Source organism: Petaurus breviceps, unplaced genomic scaffold, assembly GCF_028583685.1.
Source record: "Petaurus breviceps papuanus isolate PSGF00001 unplaced genomic scaffold, PetGlider_PUasm1.0 532, whole genome shotgun sequence".
In the NCBI taxonomy this organism is placed as follows: Eukaryota; Metazoa; Chordata; class Mammalia; order Diprotodontia; family Petauridae; genus Petaurus; species Petaurus breviceps.
In genome coordinates, this window is record NW_027186361.1 from 465,368 (window position 1) to 481,865 (window position 16,498).

At 41.9% G+C, this 16,498-nt stretch overlaps 1 protein-coding gene across 3 annotated transcripts in view; it reads left to right on the forward strand.

The window, feature by feature from the left end:
- TMEM255A (transmembrane protein 255A) overlaps window positions 1-16,498 on the forward strand; it is a 90,343-nt gene that overhangs the window by 24,297 nt on the left and 49,548 nt on the right. For all 3 annotated transcript variants that reach the window (XM_069102162.1, XM_069102163.1, XM_069102164.1), the window contains exon 3: window positions 12,881-12,943. In XM_069102162.1, coding sequence (XP_068958263.1) covers window positions 12,881-12,943 — 63 coding nt within the window. The remainder of the gene's footprint in view (window positions 1-12,880; window positions 12,944-16,498) is intronic.

Consider the following 16,498-nt stretch of genomic DNA (forward strand, 5'->3'; position numbering starts at 1 on the left):
GGCATCCCAAAGTGGGCTGAGATGCTGGTGGCTTCTCCTCCTTGGGAGGTCTTCAGGGAGAGGCTAGATGAGCCCTTGGTTGGGTATAGTATAATACAAATTTTTTTCAGGTATGGATTGGACTAAATGAGGGGGTTTTAACCTGGGGGCTGGTCTTTGAACTTTTTTAAAAATGTTTTGACAAATATGTTTCAGTATAATTGGTTTTCTTTGTAATCAAACCTATGCATTTTATTTGGTGCCTTTAAAACCATGATTGTGAGAAGGGATCCATAGATTTCCACAGACTGCTCACAAAGCAGATGAGGAACTTCTGATCTACATGGTCTCTCAGAACCCTGCCGGCATTCAAATTCTATGAGTCTTTGATAGCAAATTCAACCCTCTTGCCACCATTTAAAACCAAATCCAAAAAGTCAGGATTCAGAATCTCAAAAGAGTGAGATGAAGATATTTGTCATTCACCATATCTAAAAATGGATTTACTCCTTGAATTTTTTTCTAGGTTAGGCATGGGGGGGAGGGGAGGGAGGGAACAGTGCAGATGACATCTGATTATTATAGATCTTGGGTTTTCTACCCCTGACACTTGATTGGACAGTTCTGTTCTATCAGACATCCCAGACCACCTTGTTTAGTATTTGATTAAGCAGGCCTGTCTTTGGTGCCAGTTAGAACTCATTTTATAACTGTCTAATGGTTTGTACTACATTCCCTCTCTCCAGCTCTGCTCTACCCTAGGGACAGAGAAATAGGCTTGGAGTCTGAGTAAGTGTACAGAACGTGCAAAGCTAGTAGGAGAGTGAGCAGCAAGGAAGAAGCTGTGCCCTGTTAGACAGTGTGCCCTTGGTTCTAGTTGTGTGCTTGTCTTTCCCCTCTATTAGATTGGAAGCACCTTGAGGGCAAGGCTTGTGTCAGATATAATTTTGATCCCCAGCTCAGAGCACCTATCACAGAACCTTATAGTTCAAAGGGATCTCAGAGGTCATGGTATAGAAGGAAGAGAGCTGAATTTGCCTCAGTTTCCCATGTGGCCATTGGCAAACACTTGACCTTTCTGAGTCTCTATGGCCTATCCTATGAAAGGTGAGGGTTGGTCTCCAAGTCCCTTTTAGCAATAAGTCTACAATGCTATGATTCTCTGTGTAGTCTGACAAATACCCAAATTCTGAATCCCCTCTGCAAGCTTCCACTGGAAGATCTCTAGGTTCTTCTAAGTGTCTCTTAGACATTCAAGTGAGAGAAATTGCAGAAAAAGTTAAGATTCAAAGAAGGAAAAGCCCATATGAGGTTAGAGATCAGAACCTGTTACAAATTTCACCCACTGGGGACATGCCTACCGGTTTCTGCCCCTTTTTGTTTAGGAAGGCACAGGTATTGGCAATTTCATCTTCACTCTGTGGTTGTTCCACTCAACACCAGTACACTGTCAGAGAGGATTCCAATGTCTTTGTCATTAGCTGAGAGTTCTTATTATCTGGGCCTCACCTCTCCCATTTTATAGTTTTGTGGCATGCCTTGTTAGTCCAGGAAGAGACTGGCAAACTAAAACCAACCTGTATTTGAAATAAATACCATATTTAAAAATGTGAAAAACAATTCTTAGCCCATAGGCAGTACCAGAACAGACAGCAGGCCAGACTTAACCCATGGGCTCTAGTTTGCTTCGTCTGGGGTGGGGTGGTCAGTATGATCTATCACATTTGAATCTTAACGTACGCCCCTACCTACCAAGGAAAACTCTGCTTGTTTTCCTAGTCAGCTGCATTTTAGTGAACCCTCATCACATCATTACAGCATAATGGAGACAACCATTCAAGCCTGCTTAGACAGTCTCTTCTCATGACCAAGGATTTAAAAGGAATACAGTTTAAGAAATATGCATATTTGTAGATATATATACACAGATATGATTTTATATATTTCATTTATTATTATTTATATATACATATATTTTATACTTATATAAATATAATATAATATATACATATGCATATGTATTTTTTTAACTGTTGCATAAACTTGGCCACCACAGCCTTTTCTAAATCCCATGACCAATTTGTAGGCACACCTCAAAACCAGAAATTACCATATACAGTTCGGATACCTAGACCTATCAGATTTAGTAAAGTTCCCCAGGGTTTCCAGTATTCCTCATTGGATTTCCTGTTCACGGTTTCCTTGAGGATTACACAGTCAAGTCATCTGGGGTACTTGGGACCTGGGAGCTAATGATCTGTTTCTAGCTCCTCCTCAGCTGCAGTCCTGGCTATCTGGGCTCTCCATTTCTCATTGGCTCCCACTTCTTGACATCAGTGAACTCATTGCTGCAAGTTTCATAGGGCAGGCCCAGCCTAGGTCTCCCAATCCTACCCACTTGTCAAAGGGGACAGTATCCAGTGTTGTCTCCAGTCTTTGCTCCTTCACTGTCCTTGACTCTATCTACTATTGGGGGGAAAAAGTTTTCCTACAGGTCAGTCTTGTATCATTTCCTCCATTACCACCACGTCTTCCCCCAAGATCTAGCTCCCCTACTCTTTAGCTCTTTTCATCAGGCCACATTTTAGGAAGAAATTTTTTCTAATTACATATAAAGACAATTTTAAATACTCACTTAAAAAATTTTTTTGAGTTCCAAATTATTACCTTCTTCCCTCATCAACCCCCTCCCTGAGATGGTAAAGCAATTTGATATAGGCTATGTATGTGCAATCATGTAAAACATATGTCCATATAAGTAATAGTGTGTGAGAAGAAACAGGCCAAAAGAAAAGAGCCATGAAAAAAAGCTAAAGAAGGTGAAAATAGTATGCTTTGATCTGCATTCACAGTCCATCAGGTCTTTCTCTGAATGTGGATAGTATTTTCCATTATGAATTTCGGGATTTATTAAAATTTTCATGGATTCATGTATTGCTGAGAAGAGCTAAGTCAGCTTAATAGTTGATCATCACACAATGTTGCTGATACTGTGTACAGTGTTCTCCTGGTTCTGCTCATTTCACTCAGCATCGGTTCATTTAAGTCTTTCCAGGTTTTTCTGAAGTCCTCCTGCTCATTATTTCTTATAGCATAATAGTACTCCATCACAAGCATATGCCACAACTGATTCAGCCATTCCCCACTTGATGGGCATCCCCTCAATTTCCAATTCTTTGCCACTACAAAAAGAGCTGCTATAAATATTTTCGCACATATGTGTCCTTTTCCTTTTTTATGATCTCTTTGGGATACAGACCTGTCAGTGGTATTGCTAGATCAAAGGGTATGCACAGTTTGATTGCCCCTTGGGCTTGGTTTTAGGAAGAATTTTAACAAGCTAGATAACATCCAAAGGAAGGCAACTGTAGTGAAAGGTTCTTGAGATCAGGCCATAGGAGGCTTAATGGGAGGATTTGGGGATGGTTAGCATGGAGAAGAGAGGGCACAATATTGTATTTAAGTATTTAAAGGCCTCCCATGTGGAAGAGATATTCATTTTGTTTCCCTTGGCTCCAGAGGGCAGAACATGGGGCAGGCAAAGGGTGAGAGGTGCATTGGAACACATTAAGGCTAGATGTCAGAAGAAGGTTCCACACCATGAGAGCTATTCCAAGGTGGAAGCTATGTCTTGGAAAGGTGATGGTTTCCTCCTCCCTGAGGTCTTCAGGCAGAGTCAGGATGCCCACTTATTTGGGAAGTTTAAGAGAGTTCTTGTTCAGAAATAGCCTCTGAGCTCCCTTCAGCCATTGATCTGGGATCCTAAGATCCCAAGATCCCAAGAGACATTTGAATGTCATAGCCCAATATTTCTTATAAAGAAAAGCATAGCCATTCCCCAATTGATAAATGGTCAAAGGATATGAACAGGCAGTTTTCAGATGAAGAAATCAAAGCTGTCTATAGGCTTATGAAGAAATGCTCTAAATCACTTTTGATTAGAGAAGCACAGATTAAAGCAACTCTGAGGTACCACTTCCTACCTGTCAGATTGGCTAATATCGCAAGAAAGGAAAATGATAAATGTTGGAGAGGATGTTGGAAAATTGGGACACTGATGCATTGTTGGTGGAGTTGTGAACTGATCCAACCATTCTGGAGAGCAATTTGGAATTGTGCCCAAAGGGCAACCAAACTCTGTATACCCTTTGATCCAGCAATACCACTGATAGGTCTGTATCCCAAAGAGATCATAAAAAAGGGAAAAGGACCTACATGTTCAAAAATCTTTACAGCAGCCCTTTTTGTTATGGCAAAATATTGGAAACTGAGGGGATGCCCTTCAGTTGGGGGATGACTGAACAAGCTGTGCAACATGGATGTAATTAAATACTATTGTGCATAAGAAATGAACAGGCAGATTTCAGAAAATTCTGGAAAGATTTTTACATACGGATGCAAAGTGAAATGAACAGAACCAGGAAAACATTGTACACTGTATCAGCCACACTGTGATGATCAACTATGAATAGCTCGGCTCTTCTCAGCAACACAATGATCCAAGACAAATACAAAGGGCTAAGGAAGAAAAATGCTATCCTTATTCAGATAAAGAACTGGTGCACTCTGAATGCAGATCGAAGCATTTTTCACTTTGTTCTTTCTTGTGGTTTTTCCCCTTTTGATCTGTTTCTTCTTTCACAACTGTGACTAACATGAAAATATTTTTTACATGATAGCACATGTATAACCTATCTCAAACTCTACCATTTTCAGAAGAGGGGAGGAGAGGGAGGGAGAAAAATGTGGAACTCAAAATCTTATAAAAATGAATGCTAAGGGGCGGCCGGGTGGCTCAATGAGTAAGAGCACTGGCTCCAGTGTTGGGATGACCTGGATCAAATCCGGGCTCAGATACTCAGCACAACACCCAGAAATAACTGGCCGTGTAACCTTGAGCAAGTTACTTAACCCCGATTGCTTTAAAAAAATGAATGCTAAAAATTTTCTCAACATGTAACTGGGAAAAAATAAAATACTATTAAACTTTTAAAAATTAAAAAATAAAGAAAAGTACAATATAATTTGTAAAAAATAGAATGTTCAGTATGGGACCAATGGTTTTCTTTCATTTGGGCTCCTTTCAAGCTTCTGTAACTACTGAGAAACTGAGGCAGACAGAATTTTGGATCTATAGAGAAGGCCTGGCTTTGAATGCCAGCCCTGTTATTTACTACCTGTATGACCTTAGCCAAGGTCCTTCTTGGGCCTCAGTTTCCTCTTCTACAAAATGAGAGGGATGAACTAGAGGGTCTCTGAGTTCTATGAGCTACAAGCCTCTAGGGAAAATGAGGCTCAGAGAGGTAAAGTTACCGCTCAGAGTCACATGTATGGACAGCAAGGACTCAGACCTAGTTTTAATTTGGGCGGGGGGAGGAAGGAGGAAATAAGGGTAAAAGTCCCAACTAAATAACTAGGCCTAAATGTTTTTAAATTTAGATGTGTGCCATTAGGGGTGTTTTTCCTTGGGCAGGGGTAGAAGAGATTTTCAAGAGTTCATCTTGTTGTGAAATTAGGTAAAGACTGACAAAAGAGTTCCAAACAGCTTGGGCATGGATTTTCTCTCCTTTTTGGCTTTGGGGAAACTGAATTGGGGGAAGGGGTTGCCAGGTATGACACCCAAGACTTTTTCATTCATTTCCCTGAATGTCTGTCAGAGGGCTAGTATGCACAAGACTCTCTGGACATGTTTGCTCACTCTCTTCACCCCCACCCACTGGCCACCCCCCCCCCCGAATGGATTTTTCCAAACTTGCATATGCTCCATTTTCCTGCCTTATTTGGCCTTCCTTTGAGTTAAGTTTCTGAGTCATTTGTCAGATTGCACACGTCCCAACCTGAAGAGAAAAGATTGTGATTGGATCCCTGCCATCAGGCCAGCTGGACAGATTCCCAGGAGGCCAAGCCAGTGGGGGCAGCATCCACAGGCTCAGACCCCCACTTTGGAAGGCCAGACAGAGCAGGTCCGTTCTCTATTTGCTCAACCTCTTTAGGGAATGTCTATTTACCCTCCAGGGGAATCTGTGCAACAGAGATAACCCACTCCCAGAGAGAACATCTGTCAGCAGGAGTTGGAGATTGGAGATGTTGTGACTGGCTCCTGGGAAGGCCTGTGAGGTTTTCTCATTGGGACTGAATTATCTAATAGACAGGTATACTAGACACTTGTCTTCGGCTTCCCAAACCTAAGGTGCTGATGAAAAATTGTGGAATGATAAGCTATTCTATCTATTTTGAGGGCCCACCAGAGGAAGGCCCTTTATCTCCTTATATCCCTCCAAGGACATTTCTGAGGATTTATTGTCCGCTTTCTAGGCTGGAATTTTTTTTCCCATCAATCCTAGAATTGAAATATTTTTTCTTGTAAAAGCCTAGCTCTTCAGTGAATAGAAATCAAGGCAAGGCTTGTTCATCTGCAACTGGTGTTAAGATTAATTGGCCTATTCTCACCATTTCTTCCCTAATTTAATTTTCATTGTCTTCCACAGCTCCATCAAGGCCAATCAGTCAGCTGTTGTTCTCAGCTAGCCTGGCAGGCTCAGCCCACTAATGGCAGGGATGAGAGGGCACCGGCTGTCATGCCAACCACTTAGGAAAATTACTTTTCAGCATTTACCTGGTTGTTTCTGCTCGACCCTGAGTGAGGGAGTGCCTTCTGTCTGGAAGGGAAGCTGAGGTGGAGGAAGGGGTGAATATATGCTAACAGATTGCAGTGGCCTAACCACAAGTGCCTGCTGCTTTCAAAAAAGGCCTATCTTGGAAAAAAAATGTGGGTGTTAAGGAGTGTGTTGGTTTGTAAAGTACTCCCTGGGGTTGATTAGCATGCCAGCTGTCTCCAAGACTGCCCTTCTCTTCAAACAGCCCTTCTGTAGAAAGAGCTCTTCCAAAAAGAGATATTTGGGCTATAATTTTTGTCATTTACCTAATACTGAGTCAAAAGGCAAACAATGTGAGGTCATAGAATCCTAGCTCTGGAACTGGAATGTGCCTCAGAGACCATCGAGTTCACTCCCCCCCATTTTACAGAAGAGGAAACTGAGGTCCAGGAGGGGAAGTGATCTGCCCAAGGTCACACATGGACTTCTAGAGCTGGAAGAGACCTTAGGGGACATCGAGTCCAGCCCCCCCCCCATTTTACAGACGATGACCAAGGAGGGGAAAGGATCTTCCCAAGGTCCTACATGGGCTCCAGCTCTGGAGCTGGAAGGGTTCTTAGAGGCCATAAGTGCCTCCCCCAATTTTACAGAAGAGGAAACTGAGGCCCAGGAAGGGGAAGGGGCTTATCTAAGGTCTCAGTTAAGAAGTGATGGGGGTAGGTTTTGAACTTGTATCTTGTAACCCAAAGTTTAGTGCTCTTTCCCCTGTAACCCCATAGCTGAGGAAATTCAAAGATAGGAAGGCACTCATTGAAGAGTTACAAGGTCTTTGCATCACAGGTTGTCAAAGCTGAAAGGGACCTCAGAGGTCGTGCAGTTTAGTCCCCTGTCTTACAGAGAAAGCAACCATTGAGGCTCAGAGTGAGTTACTGAAGGCTGGCCAGCCATATACTAAGTAGTTAGCAGAAACAGTCCCAGCTTTTCCAGGGTTTGCTGCCAGGAAGGGTTTTTCTCTTTATCTCCTCCCCCTCCCTCACCAGATCACAAATCAATGGGGGTTAACTCCTCTTAGAAACCTCAGAGAGCCTCTAGAAAGCAGTGGGAAGGTGAACAAGATTTGTAGATTTCATTAGATGATTCTATTTCATCCTGTGTCCTTGTACCATTGTGCTTTTGTCTGCTAAATCAATTAAGCCTTGGCCCTCAAATGGGGCCAGGGAGCCTAGATGTAAATGAAGTGTTCGGGAAAGCAGCAACTAGGTGAAAGAAGCTATGTAGATCTTTTTAGATAATTTGATTTCACCTTGTGTCTTGGTTGCTTCTATCTTGTCTGCTTCCATCTGCTAAATCAATTAAGCCTTGCTCTCTGAGTAGGGTCAAAGAGCATAGTGTCTATGAAGGACCTGGAGATCAGCAGCTGGGTGAAGTGATGTGGGTGGATTTCATTATACTGATATCTCAAGTCTCATGCCGACTTACAGTAGGTAGTTGCCATAGTAATTAGCCAGAAGGGTTAGTCCAGGAAACTAATAAAACGAGACAAAAGACTGTGGATTCACTTTAAGCAAATAGAGGGGGCAAGGGGAATTTTGCTGTGATCTGGAGAGTATTCTATGTTTGTATTTTGTCCAATGGCAAGAAACAAACATAAGTGTCCGAAATACAAACTAGTTTCCATCCTAGAGAAGAAAGTGAAAGCTAGAGAAACACATTTCTCCTCTTCCAGGTTATCTGAGAGAATGCTCCATTTTTTAAGAAAATGGAGGTGTTTCAAGGAGAAACAAAATGGAGAAAAACTGTATAAAGAGGTAAAGCAGTTATCCTGTGTCAGGAGGTTGGAGCATGGTAAAATGTGACATAGAGAAGGAAGGAGAAAAGAAGGATTTTTGAACATCTGGAGCAGTGTATTAAGATTCTTTCCATAGGGCAGGTGCTGGATTACCACTGGAAGAAGTGGCTCTTTGTGTTCCAAAATATGATAATATGGCCCCAAAGGTGACATCAGGTAAAAGGTCATCCAGCAACAACCAAAGGAGGAAGAGACAGGTCATAGTGGTTGGAGATGTTCTGCCTAGGGGTACCAAAGTAGGCATTTGCTGAATGATATAATTTTGATATAACATATAACCGAGACTTACATATAAGGAAGGATTTGACATAGACTTACACCTGAGGATTTTGGGGCACAGATGTGGAACATGAAAGAGCCCTACCCCAGAACTGGCAAACCTGATAATTACTACGTGCTTCTGGTGATTTCACGTGGAGTCCAACAATACCTCACAAATGGGAGCTAGAGAACATTCCTGTGGATTATGAAGCCCCCGGCAAAAACCAAAGACCTTGGAATCACAGGTGGTGTTTTCATCACTGCTAACAGTTGAAGGTAGGAAATTCAGAAGAGAAAGGCAGATTTGGAAAGTGAACAGTTAGATAAGAAGATGGTGTTTGTTAATGGGATTTGGATTTTGGAACCACAGGTTGATATGATGGGCTCCTGACAAATGATGGAATGCACCTAACAAGGGCCAGTAAAACATTTTCTCTTGAAGTACTGTCCATCAAGAAGGCATTCTCTGAAAAGGGAGTGGAATGGAGAAAACCATATAGTTCTGATAAACCTCACCAGAGAGAACAGGTATAACACAGAAAGAAGTGTGACGTAAGGGAGGACCAGCTAATTAACAGCAGACATAATCCAAGAAGAGGGCCAACAGTCAAACCTGTGGTTACGATGTCTATATAAAGGTGAACAAAGAAAGAGTAGTAAATGAGGTGAACTTGAGATCCTAAGGCACTGAGGGAAATTCATTGAGCCTTGGTGGGCTGACTGTTGTTTATGACGTCATAGGTAGAAGAAGGTGTAAGAGTTAACATTGTATTTGAAGAATTGATGCTGATAGGAGGAATCTAGAAACTGAGGTAGGAGGGCAGTATGATGGGGAACATATGGCTGAGGGACCAATGGAATTAGAAATAGAAGCAATATTCTATACTACAGACTGCATGGACAGCAGGAGGAATTAGATGAGAAGTTTGGAAGAAGATCACAAATCTGGCATAATATAGTGATGGGGGAATTTGAATATACTCATAGAGATAGGGATGAGGACCGGGATAATGACTAAACTTAGGATTTCATTGATGTAGGGAACTCCCAGGCAAAGAAACTCCTTCTACTCATGCCAGTTTGTTTTTTCTCTGTAGCTTACAGTCTTAAGAGAGTTACCTGGGGTGCTAAGAGATTAAATGGCTTTAAGAGTCACATGGCCAGTGTATGTTGGAGAGAGAATTTACAGCTTACATTCTCTCTGCCAAAAGCAGGGTATCTCATAAATTTGTGACTTGATTAGTGATCGTTTCAGCCTTCAAAAGTAGAAAAAGCAATAAGGGGGACTGCTCTTCTGAACCTAGTTCTGACCAACAAGGAGGAACTGATTTCTGATGGAGAAATTAATTTTCAAGGAGAGTGACCATGTAGGCAAGGAAAGTAAAGGATAGTCTGACTTATAACCTAGGTTGGGGAGAACAGATTTCAAAGGGCTCAGAGAAAGGTTAGCTAGGATTCAATGGTTCAGTGTTTTTCAGGGGAAATTACAAAAGGAGGAACTCATTGATTAACTCAGATTTGTTAACATCTTGTAGAGAAGACTAAATCAAAGGAAAGACACCAAGGATGAATACAAAAGAGGAATGGTGCTATCACAATAGTGTCAAAAGCTACATCTCATAATGAGCTGAAGTTGTGGGAAAAAAGCTAAGGATGCCTAAGTGGGTTGTTTTTAAAAATATTTGAGGGGAAAGAGGCAGATAAAAGAAGGGATAGGACCACTGCTTGGGATGGATGGATGGATGGATGGATGGATGGATAGATCGATGAGCTGCAAATAACAAACAGTAGTGAGAAAGCACTTAATTCTCATTTTGCTTCTGTTTTCTCTTCTAAGGAGAATGATCTTTGGACTGTGAAATATAAAACCAAACTGGCTAGGGAGTGGAAACCCAAGATAAATGGAGAGGGTCAGGTCTCACTGCCCTGCTGAATTCAAGACCTTAGATCCAGATGAACTATAAGCTATCATATTGAAAGAACTTGCCAATGTCATTGCTAAACTACTCTGTGTGATCTTTGAAGGGTCTTAGAGAATGGGCAGAGTGGTCCCAGTGTTAATAATGCAATGCCTGGAATGAGTGTGGCATCTTTTTTCAGACAAATCTAGAATACGTTATTATGGGCAATGGTTTATGAACACTTAAAAAGGGAAATAGTGATCACCAAAAGCTAACATGGTTTCATCAAGGCAGAGTCATGCCAGAGTAATTTCATTTCCTTTTATGGACAGAGTTAAGAGGCTAGTGGAACAGGGAAAATGCCTGAGGCATAATACACTTAGTCTCTCAGGCTTTCCTGTGGAGAGGATGGAGAAATGAGGGCTAAATGATAGGAGGTGAATTTAGAACTGTTTGAATGAAGAGACCCCAAGAAAAGTCATTAGGGAATCAATGGCACCTTACAGTGAAGTCTCTAAATGGAACACCCCAGGAATCTGTCCTTCACTTTGCAATGTTCAGCACTTTGATCAGTGATTTGGCTGACAGGACAGATGGCATGCTTGTCAAGTGTGCAGATGACATAGTGTTCGTAAGGGTAGTTACACACTAGATAAAAGTCTGTATCTCTAAAGATATCACATGTTAGAACTTGCACCTGAAAGAACAAGATAAAATGTGATAGGAAAAATGTAAGTTTTGGTACTGGGCTGAAAAATCGGTTTCCCAAGCACAGAATAGGACTAGACAATATCTCTTATGGAAACAGTTTGATCATTATAGTTGATTTCAAGCACCGTAAGAACCAATGGTGGAAACTCCCAAAATGTCTAATGTGATCCTGGGCTGCATTCGGAGAGGCCTGGTGGCTAGACCACACCTTCAGTAGCATGTTCAATTATGGGCACCACCTTTGAGGAAAGGCAAGTTAGAATGGGCCTAGAAGAGACTGATCAGAATGGGGAGAAAGACTGGAGAAGATAGGGCATAAGGTTTGCTTGAAGTGTTTAGCATGGATACGAGAAGACTTAGTGGGGAGCTGTCTTCAGGTATTTAAATGGAAGAGGCCTCAGACATGTTCTTCTTGGCTCCTGAGAGCAGAGGCTGAACCACTTGTCTAATCTATCATGCTTTGTTTTTTTGGAGGGGGGAGGGCAGGGCAATTAGGGTTAAGTGATTTGCCCAAGGTCACACAGCTAGCTTCTGTGTTAAGTGTCTGAGGCTGGATTTGAATTCGGGTCCTCCTGACTCCAGGGTTGGTGCTCCATTCACTGTGCCACCTAACTGCCCAATCTAATCTATCATGGAAGATATTCCTGATCATGCTCAGGGCAGACCTCTGAGATTCCCTCTAGCTTTAGAGTCTGATTCCCCCTCAAGGTTTCTGGGATATTTGGTTCCAAAGAATTTCTCTTCTGTCTCTATGACACCCCCCCCCCATCATTGCTCCAGGCTGCCTCATATATCCCTCTCCTGCAAGACTATTCATTTACTGTTGTCACTGATGACAACCCTTCAGTCAATAAGTCAATCAGCAGGTATTTATTAAACACCTACCATGTGTCAGGCCCTCTGCTGGGTACTACACAGACAAATACAATCTCTACTTGCCAGGAGTTTAGGATTATTGGGAGAGACAACAAGGACTTAGAGAAGTTTATGCAGAGTAAATATGTGTGTATTACATTAAGTCATTTCACTTCAGCTTTTGGGTATGATTCGCGCCCCAAGACATATTTGTCAAATGTTAGGGAAATTCTTCCATTGGGTTTTCTTTATGTAAGCGTTTGCATATCAACGTCATCTGGTTTTACCATACATCCCCTGGCTAGTTTCTGTTAACTCCCTTGTAAACCTTAGTGGGTCAAGCAAATTGGGGGATGGTTTTGACATTGCATTCTTACCCTAATGGTCTGTTTATTTGACTCTCTTCCTTAATGATCAGTACATCAAAAGGGTACTTAAAAAACAAAAAATTCCCTACCCAGCAGTTGACCTTAATGACAAAAGAGTAAACACAAGCATAATTTATTTACTTAACCATTTCTATTTTGATATATCAATGACCCCTAATGGAGACCAAAGCCATCTTTGGTTCGATATAGAAACCATTAGGTTCCAGAACCCAGATACAATTTGCTTTCTTGCTGGTCACTGGTGGGCATTTACCTCCTAGAAGCTAGTGCAAACTTAGGTAATTAACTGTGACATTCACTGAGTGTTTTTTCTAAAGCGATGTTATCTTGTTTTTTCAGCTTGGTTTTGGATCATTTCTCGGAATCATCGGCTCAAACTTAATTGAAAATAAAAGGCAAATGGTAAGTTTGTTAGCAGTGGCATTAAGAGCCATAGAAATAGGGCTTTTATATCTTCCATTGATGAATGGTTATGACATAGGCTTGATGCAAAGATAATTCATATCCAGCTTAGAAATAAATCCAGGGCTCCATGAAACAGAAAAGTATTTTAAGAAAACTTTAATGGAAACACACTGAGCTGATGGTAGGAGTAGGTCACATAACACTCATTTCTCTAGAGCTTAAGGATTCACAAAGTGATTTTTTCACCACTCTGTGAGGTACGTAGTATGTAACTGTCACCATTTTATATATGAGGAAACTGAGGCTCAGAAAGGAGGAATGACTTGCCCAGGGTCATAGTAGTAGTAATACTATATACATATAATACATAGTAGTAATACTAGTCAGAGGCAGGATTTGAACCTGGGTCTCCAGATTCCAAGTCCAGAGCTCTTTCTACTGTTGTTCAGTCATTCAGCTGTGTCTAGCTCTTCACATCTATACAGTCCATGGGGTTTTCTTGTCAAAGATACTAGAGTAGTTTGCCATTTCCTTCTCCAGTGAATTAAGGCAAACAGGGTGAAGTGACTTGCCCAGGGTCACATAGCTAAGTGTCTGAAGCTAGATTTGAATTCGGGTCTTCTTGACTCCAGGCCCAGGGCTCTATCCACTGCAGCGCCACGTAGCTGTCTCACTATACCACATTGCATTTCTTCTGGTGAAGAGTAGTTTCCTCAGTAAAATGGGGATGGATCCCCAAGAGCTGCCATATTTGAGCATCACCAAGCAAATTATTAACTTTCTTCTTCATTTCCCCCAAATGCCATCAGCCTTTTGTCCTTGGGAATGCCTCTCCTAGTCTGTCTTCTTGGTGATTTTTTTTTTGCTTTTTGGAGGGCAATTGGGGTTAAGTGACTTGCCCAAGGTCACATGGCTATTTTTGTGTGTGTGTTAAGTGTCTGAGGCTGGATCCAAACCCAGGTCCTCCTGATTCCAGGGCTGGTGCTCTATTCACTGCGCCACCTAGCCACCCCTGGGGACCACATTTTCCAAAGGACAGTGAAAACTAGAGCTCAGCCAGAATGGAGTGATTGAGATGGGGAGGGGACTCTAAACTGGCATATCAGAATCAGTTGAAGGGACCAGGGAAGAGATGCCTTGGGGAGAACACAGACTATCTTCAAATATTTGAAGGGCTGTCCTGGAGAAAGGACGCTTAGACATTTGTTATGTGTGGCCCTAGAGGGCTGAACCAAGAACAGTGGGGGAAGGAAGTAGAGATACAGGGAGCAGATCTCAGCTTGGAATATAGGGAAGAACTTTCTTACTACTGATGCTGTCCATCAACAGAATGAGGTACGTGTTTATGGGTGGAATGTGATGGAAAGGTGTGTTAGATGGGAGTATGTGAGTGCTTCTCCTAGTGTGTGTTTTTTACTCTTTTTCAAACAACTTGCATAGATAGCATACTTCTTATGTCTGTAGATGACATGAAGCTTGGAATAGTAGACTTCACATTGGATGATAGAGTTAGGATTCAAAAAGTTCTTGGCAAGCTAGAACATTGGGACAAATTTGTGGAGAAGAAATGGATTCAAAAAATCAATTTCCATTTGGATTCGAAAAATTAATTTCACAAGTGCAAGATGGTGAAATTCTGGCTAGACTATAGCTGATGTGAAAACTATCTGAAGATTTTAGTGAACTCCAGGCTTGATACATAACAACACTGTAGCATGGGGCAGATGGGTGGCCAAGTGGTAGAATTCTGAGCCTGGAATAAGAAAGACCTGAGTTCAAATCCAGCATCAGACACTCAGTAGCTGTGTGACTCTGAATAGGTCAGTTAACCTCTGACTTCGTTAGTTTCCTCATTGGTAAAATGGGGATAATGATAGCACCTACTTCACAAGGATGCTGTAAGGATCAAATGAGTTAACATATATAAAGTGTTGTGCAAACCTTAAAGCATTATATAAATACCAGCTATCATCATCATTATTTTGGGCTATGGGTTGGACTAGGTGGTGCCTTCTGGTCCCTTCTGATCTACAACTCTGTGATTCTATAATGAGATGTCCAGAGGGGTAAGATACATTGGTAGGTGATCCAGCCAGCAGAGGGGTCTAGATCTTAGGTGAGATTATCTGCCAGCCTCTGCAGGAGGAGATGGGAGCTTGATGATCCACCAAGACACAGCCCACTTGGCTTGGTGCTGAGGTTACCATGCTCTTGTCATTCCTCCAGGCACACCTGGGTTCTGGCTCCTGAAGCCGTCTGAATGAGGGCCAAGTGTTTTATAGAAAAGGCTGGGGTCTCTAACAGTATTGTTTGACCCTGATTAGCAAATGCATGGGGCACAGAAGTTTCTAACCCAAAGGTTTGAGGTACTAGTTAGGTAAAGATGCGCTGAGGAAGTGAAAGTTCTCCGGGGTATTTGGCCAAGAGTAACTGGTTATATATTCAGTTTAAAAAAGATGTATTAAATAAAGTACTTACTTTATGGACTGTACTTTTTAAAGCTCTGGGGATGGAAAGACTAAACAGGCTCGTCAAAGTCTCTGCCTGCAAGATCTTTATGTTCTGTTAGGGGACTACCATCCCCCTTGGCAGAAAACTAAATATAAATCGTTTGAGGAGGGAGACAGTACTAAAGACTAGGTATATAAGAAGAGGCTTTCCAGAGGAGATGGCACATGAACCGAGCCTTGAAAGAAACTAAGAGTTCATGGCAAATACCTCTGAGAAGAGTCTGATATCCAAGATATGTAAGGAATTAATGTGAATATATAAGAACAAAAGTAGGTAAAAAGTCAAAGGATATAAACAGGCAGTTTTCCAAAGAGGAAATGCAAACTATCAACAACCATATGAAAGATTGCTCCAATTCATAAGTGAAATGGAAATTAAAGGTAGGAAGCAATCAGTCAACAAACATTTACTAAGTGCTTACCATGTGCCTGGCACTGTGCTGAGAACCAGGATACAAAGAAAGGCAAAAATACAGTCTCTGCCTTCAAGGAGAATACATTCTAAAGAGGAGACAACATGCAAACAACTATGTACAGCCAAGAGATATGCAGTATAAATGAGAAGTACCAGAGGAAAGTGGGGGGTGGGGGTAGAGTGTGAGAAGTGCAGTATAGCAGGAAAGGCCTCTTACAGAAGGTGGGATTTCAGCTGGCACCTGAAGAAAGCCACAGAAACTGGGAGATAGAGGTAAGGAGAGAGAAGATTCCAGGCATGGGATACAGCCAGTGAAAAGACACAGAGAGGGGCGATGGAGTGTGGCTGGAAAGAATAATAATGCTGATGCCAAACAGGATTTTACATTTGATCCTGGAGATAATGGGGAACCAGTGTTATTGAATGGTGGCAGTGTCAGAGGAGAGAAGGGGGCATATCCAAGAGATGCGGCAGATTGGACATTGGGGGGAGCAAGGAGGAGAGAGTGAATTGCTGGGCCCACTACAGTGATACTGACTGCCATCTTCTACCAGTAATAGTGAAGTCTAGAAGAGGAGAAGGTTGGAGATAAAGATAATATCTCTGTTTTAGACTTGTTGAGTTTAG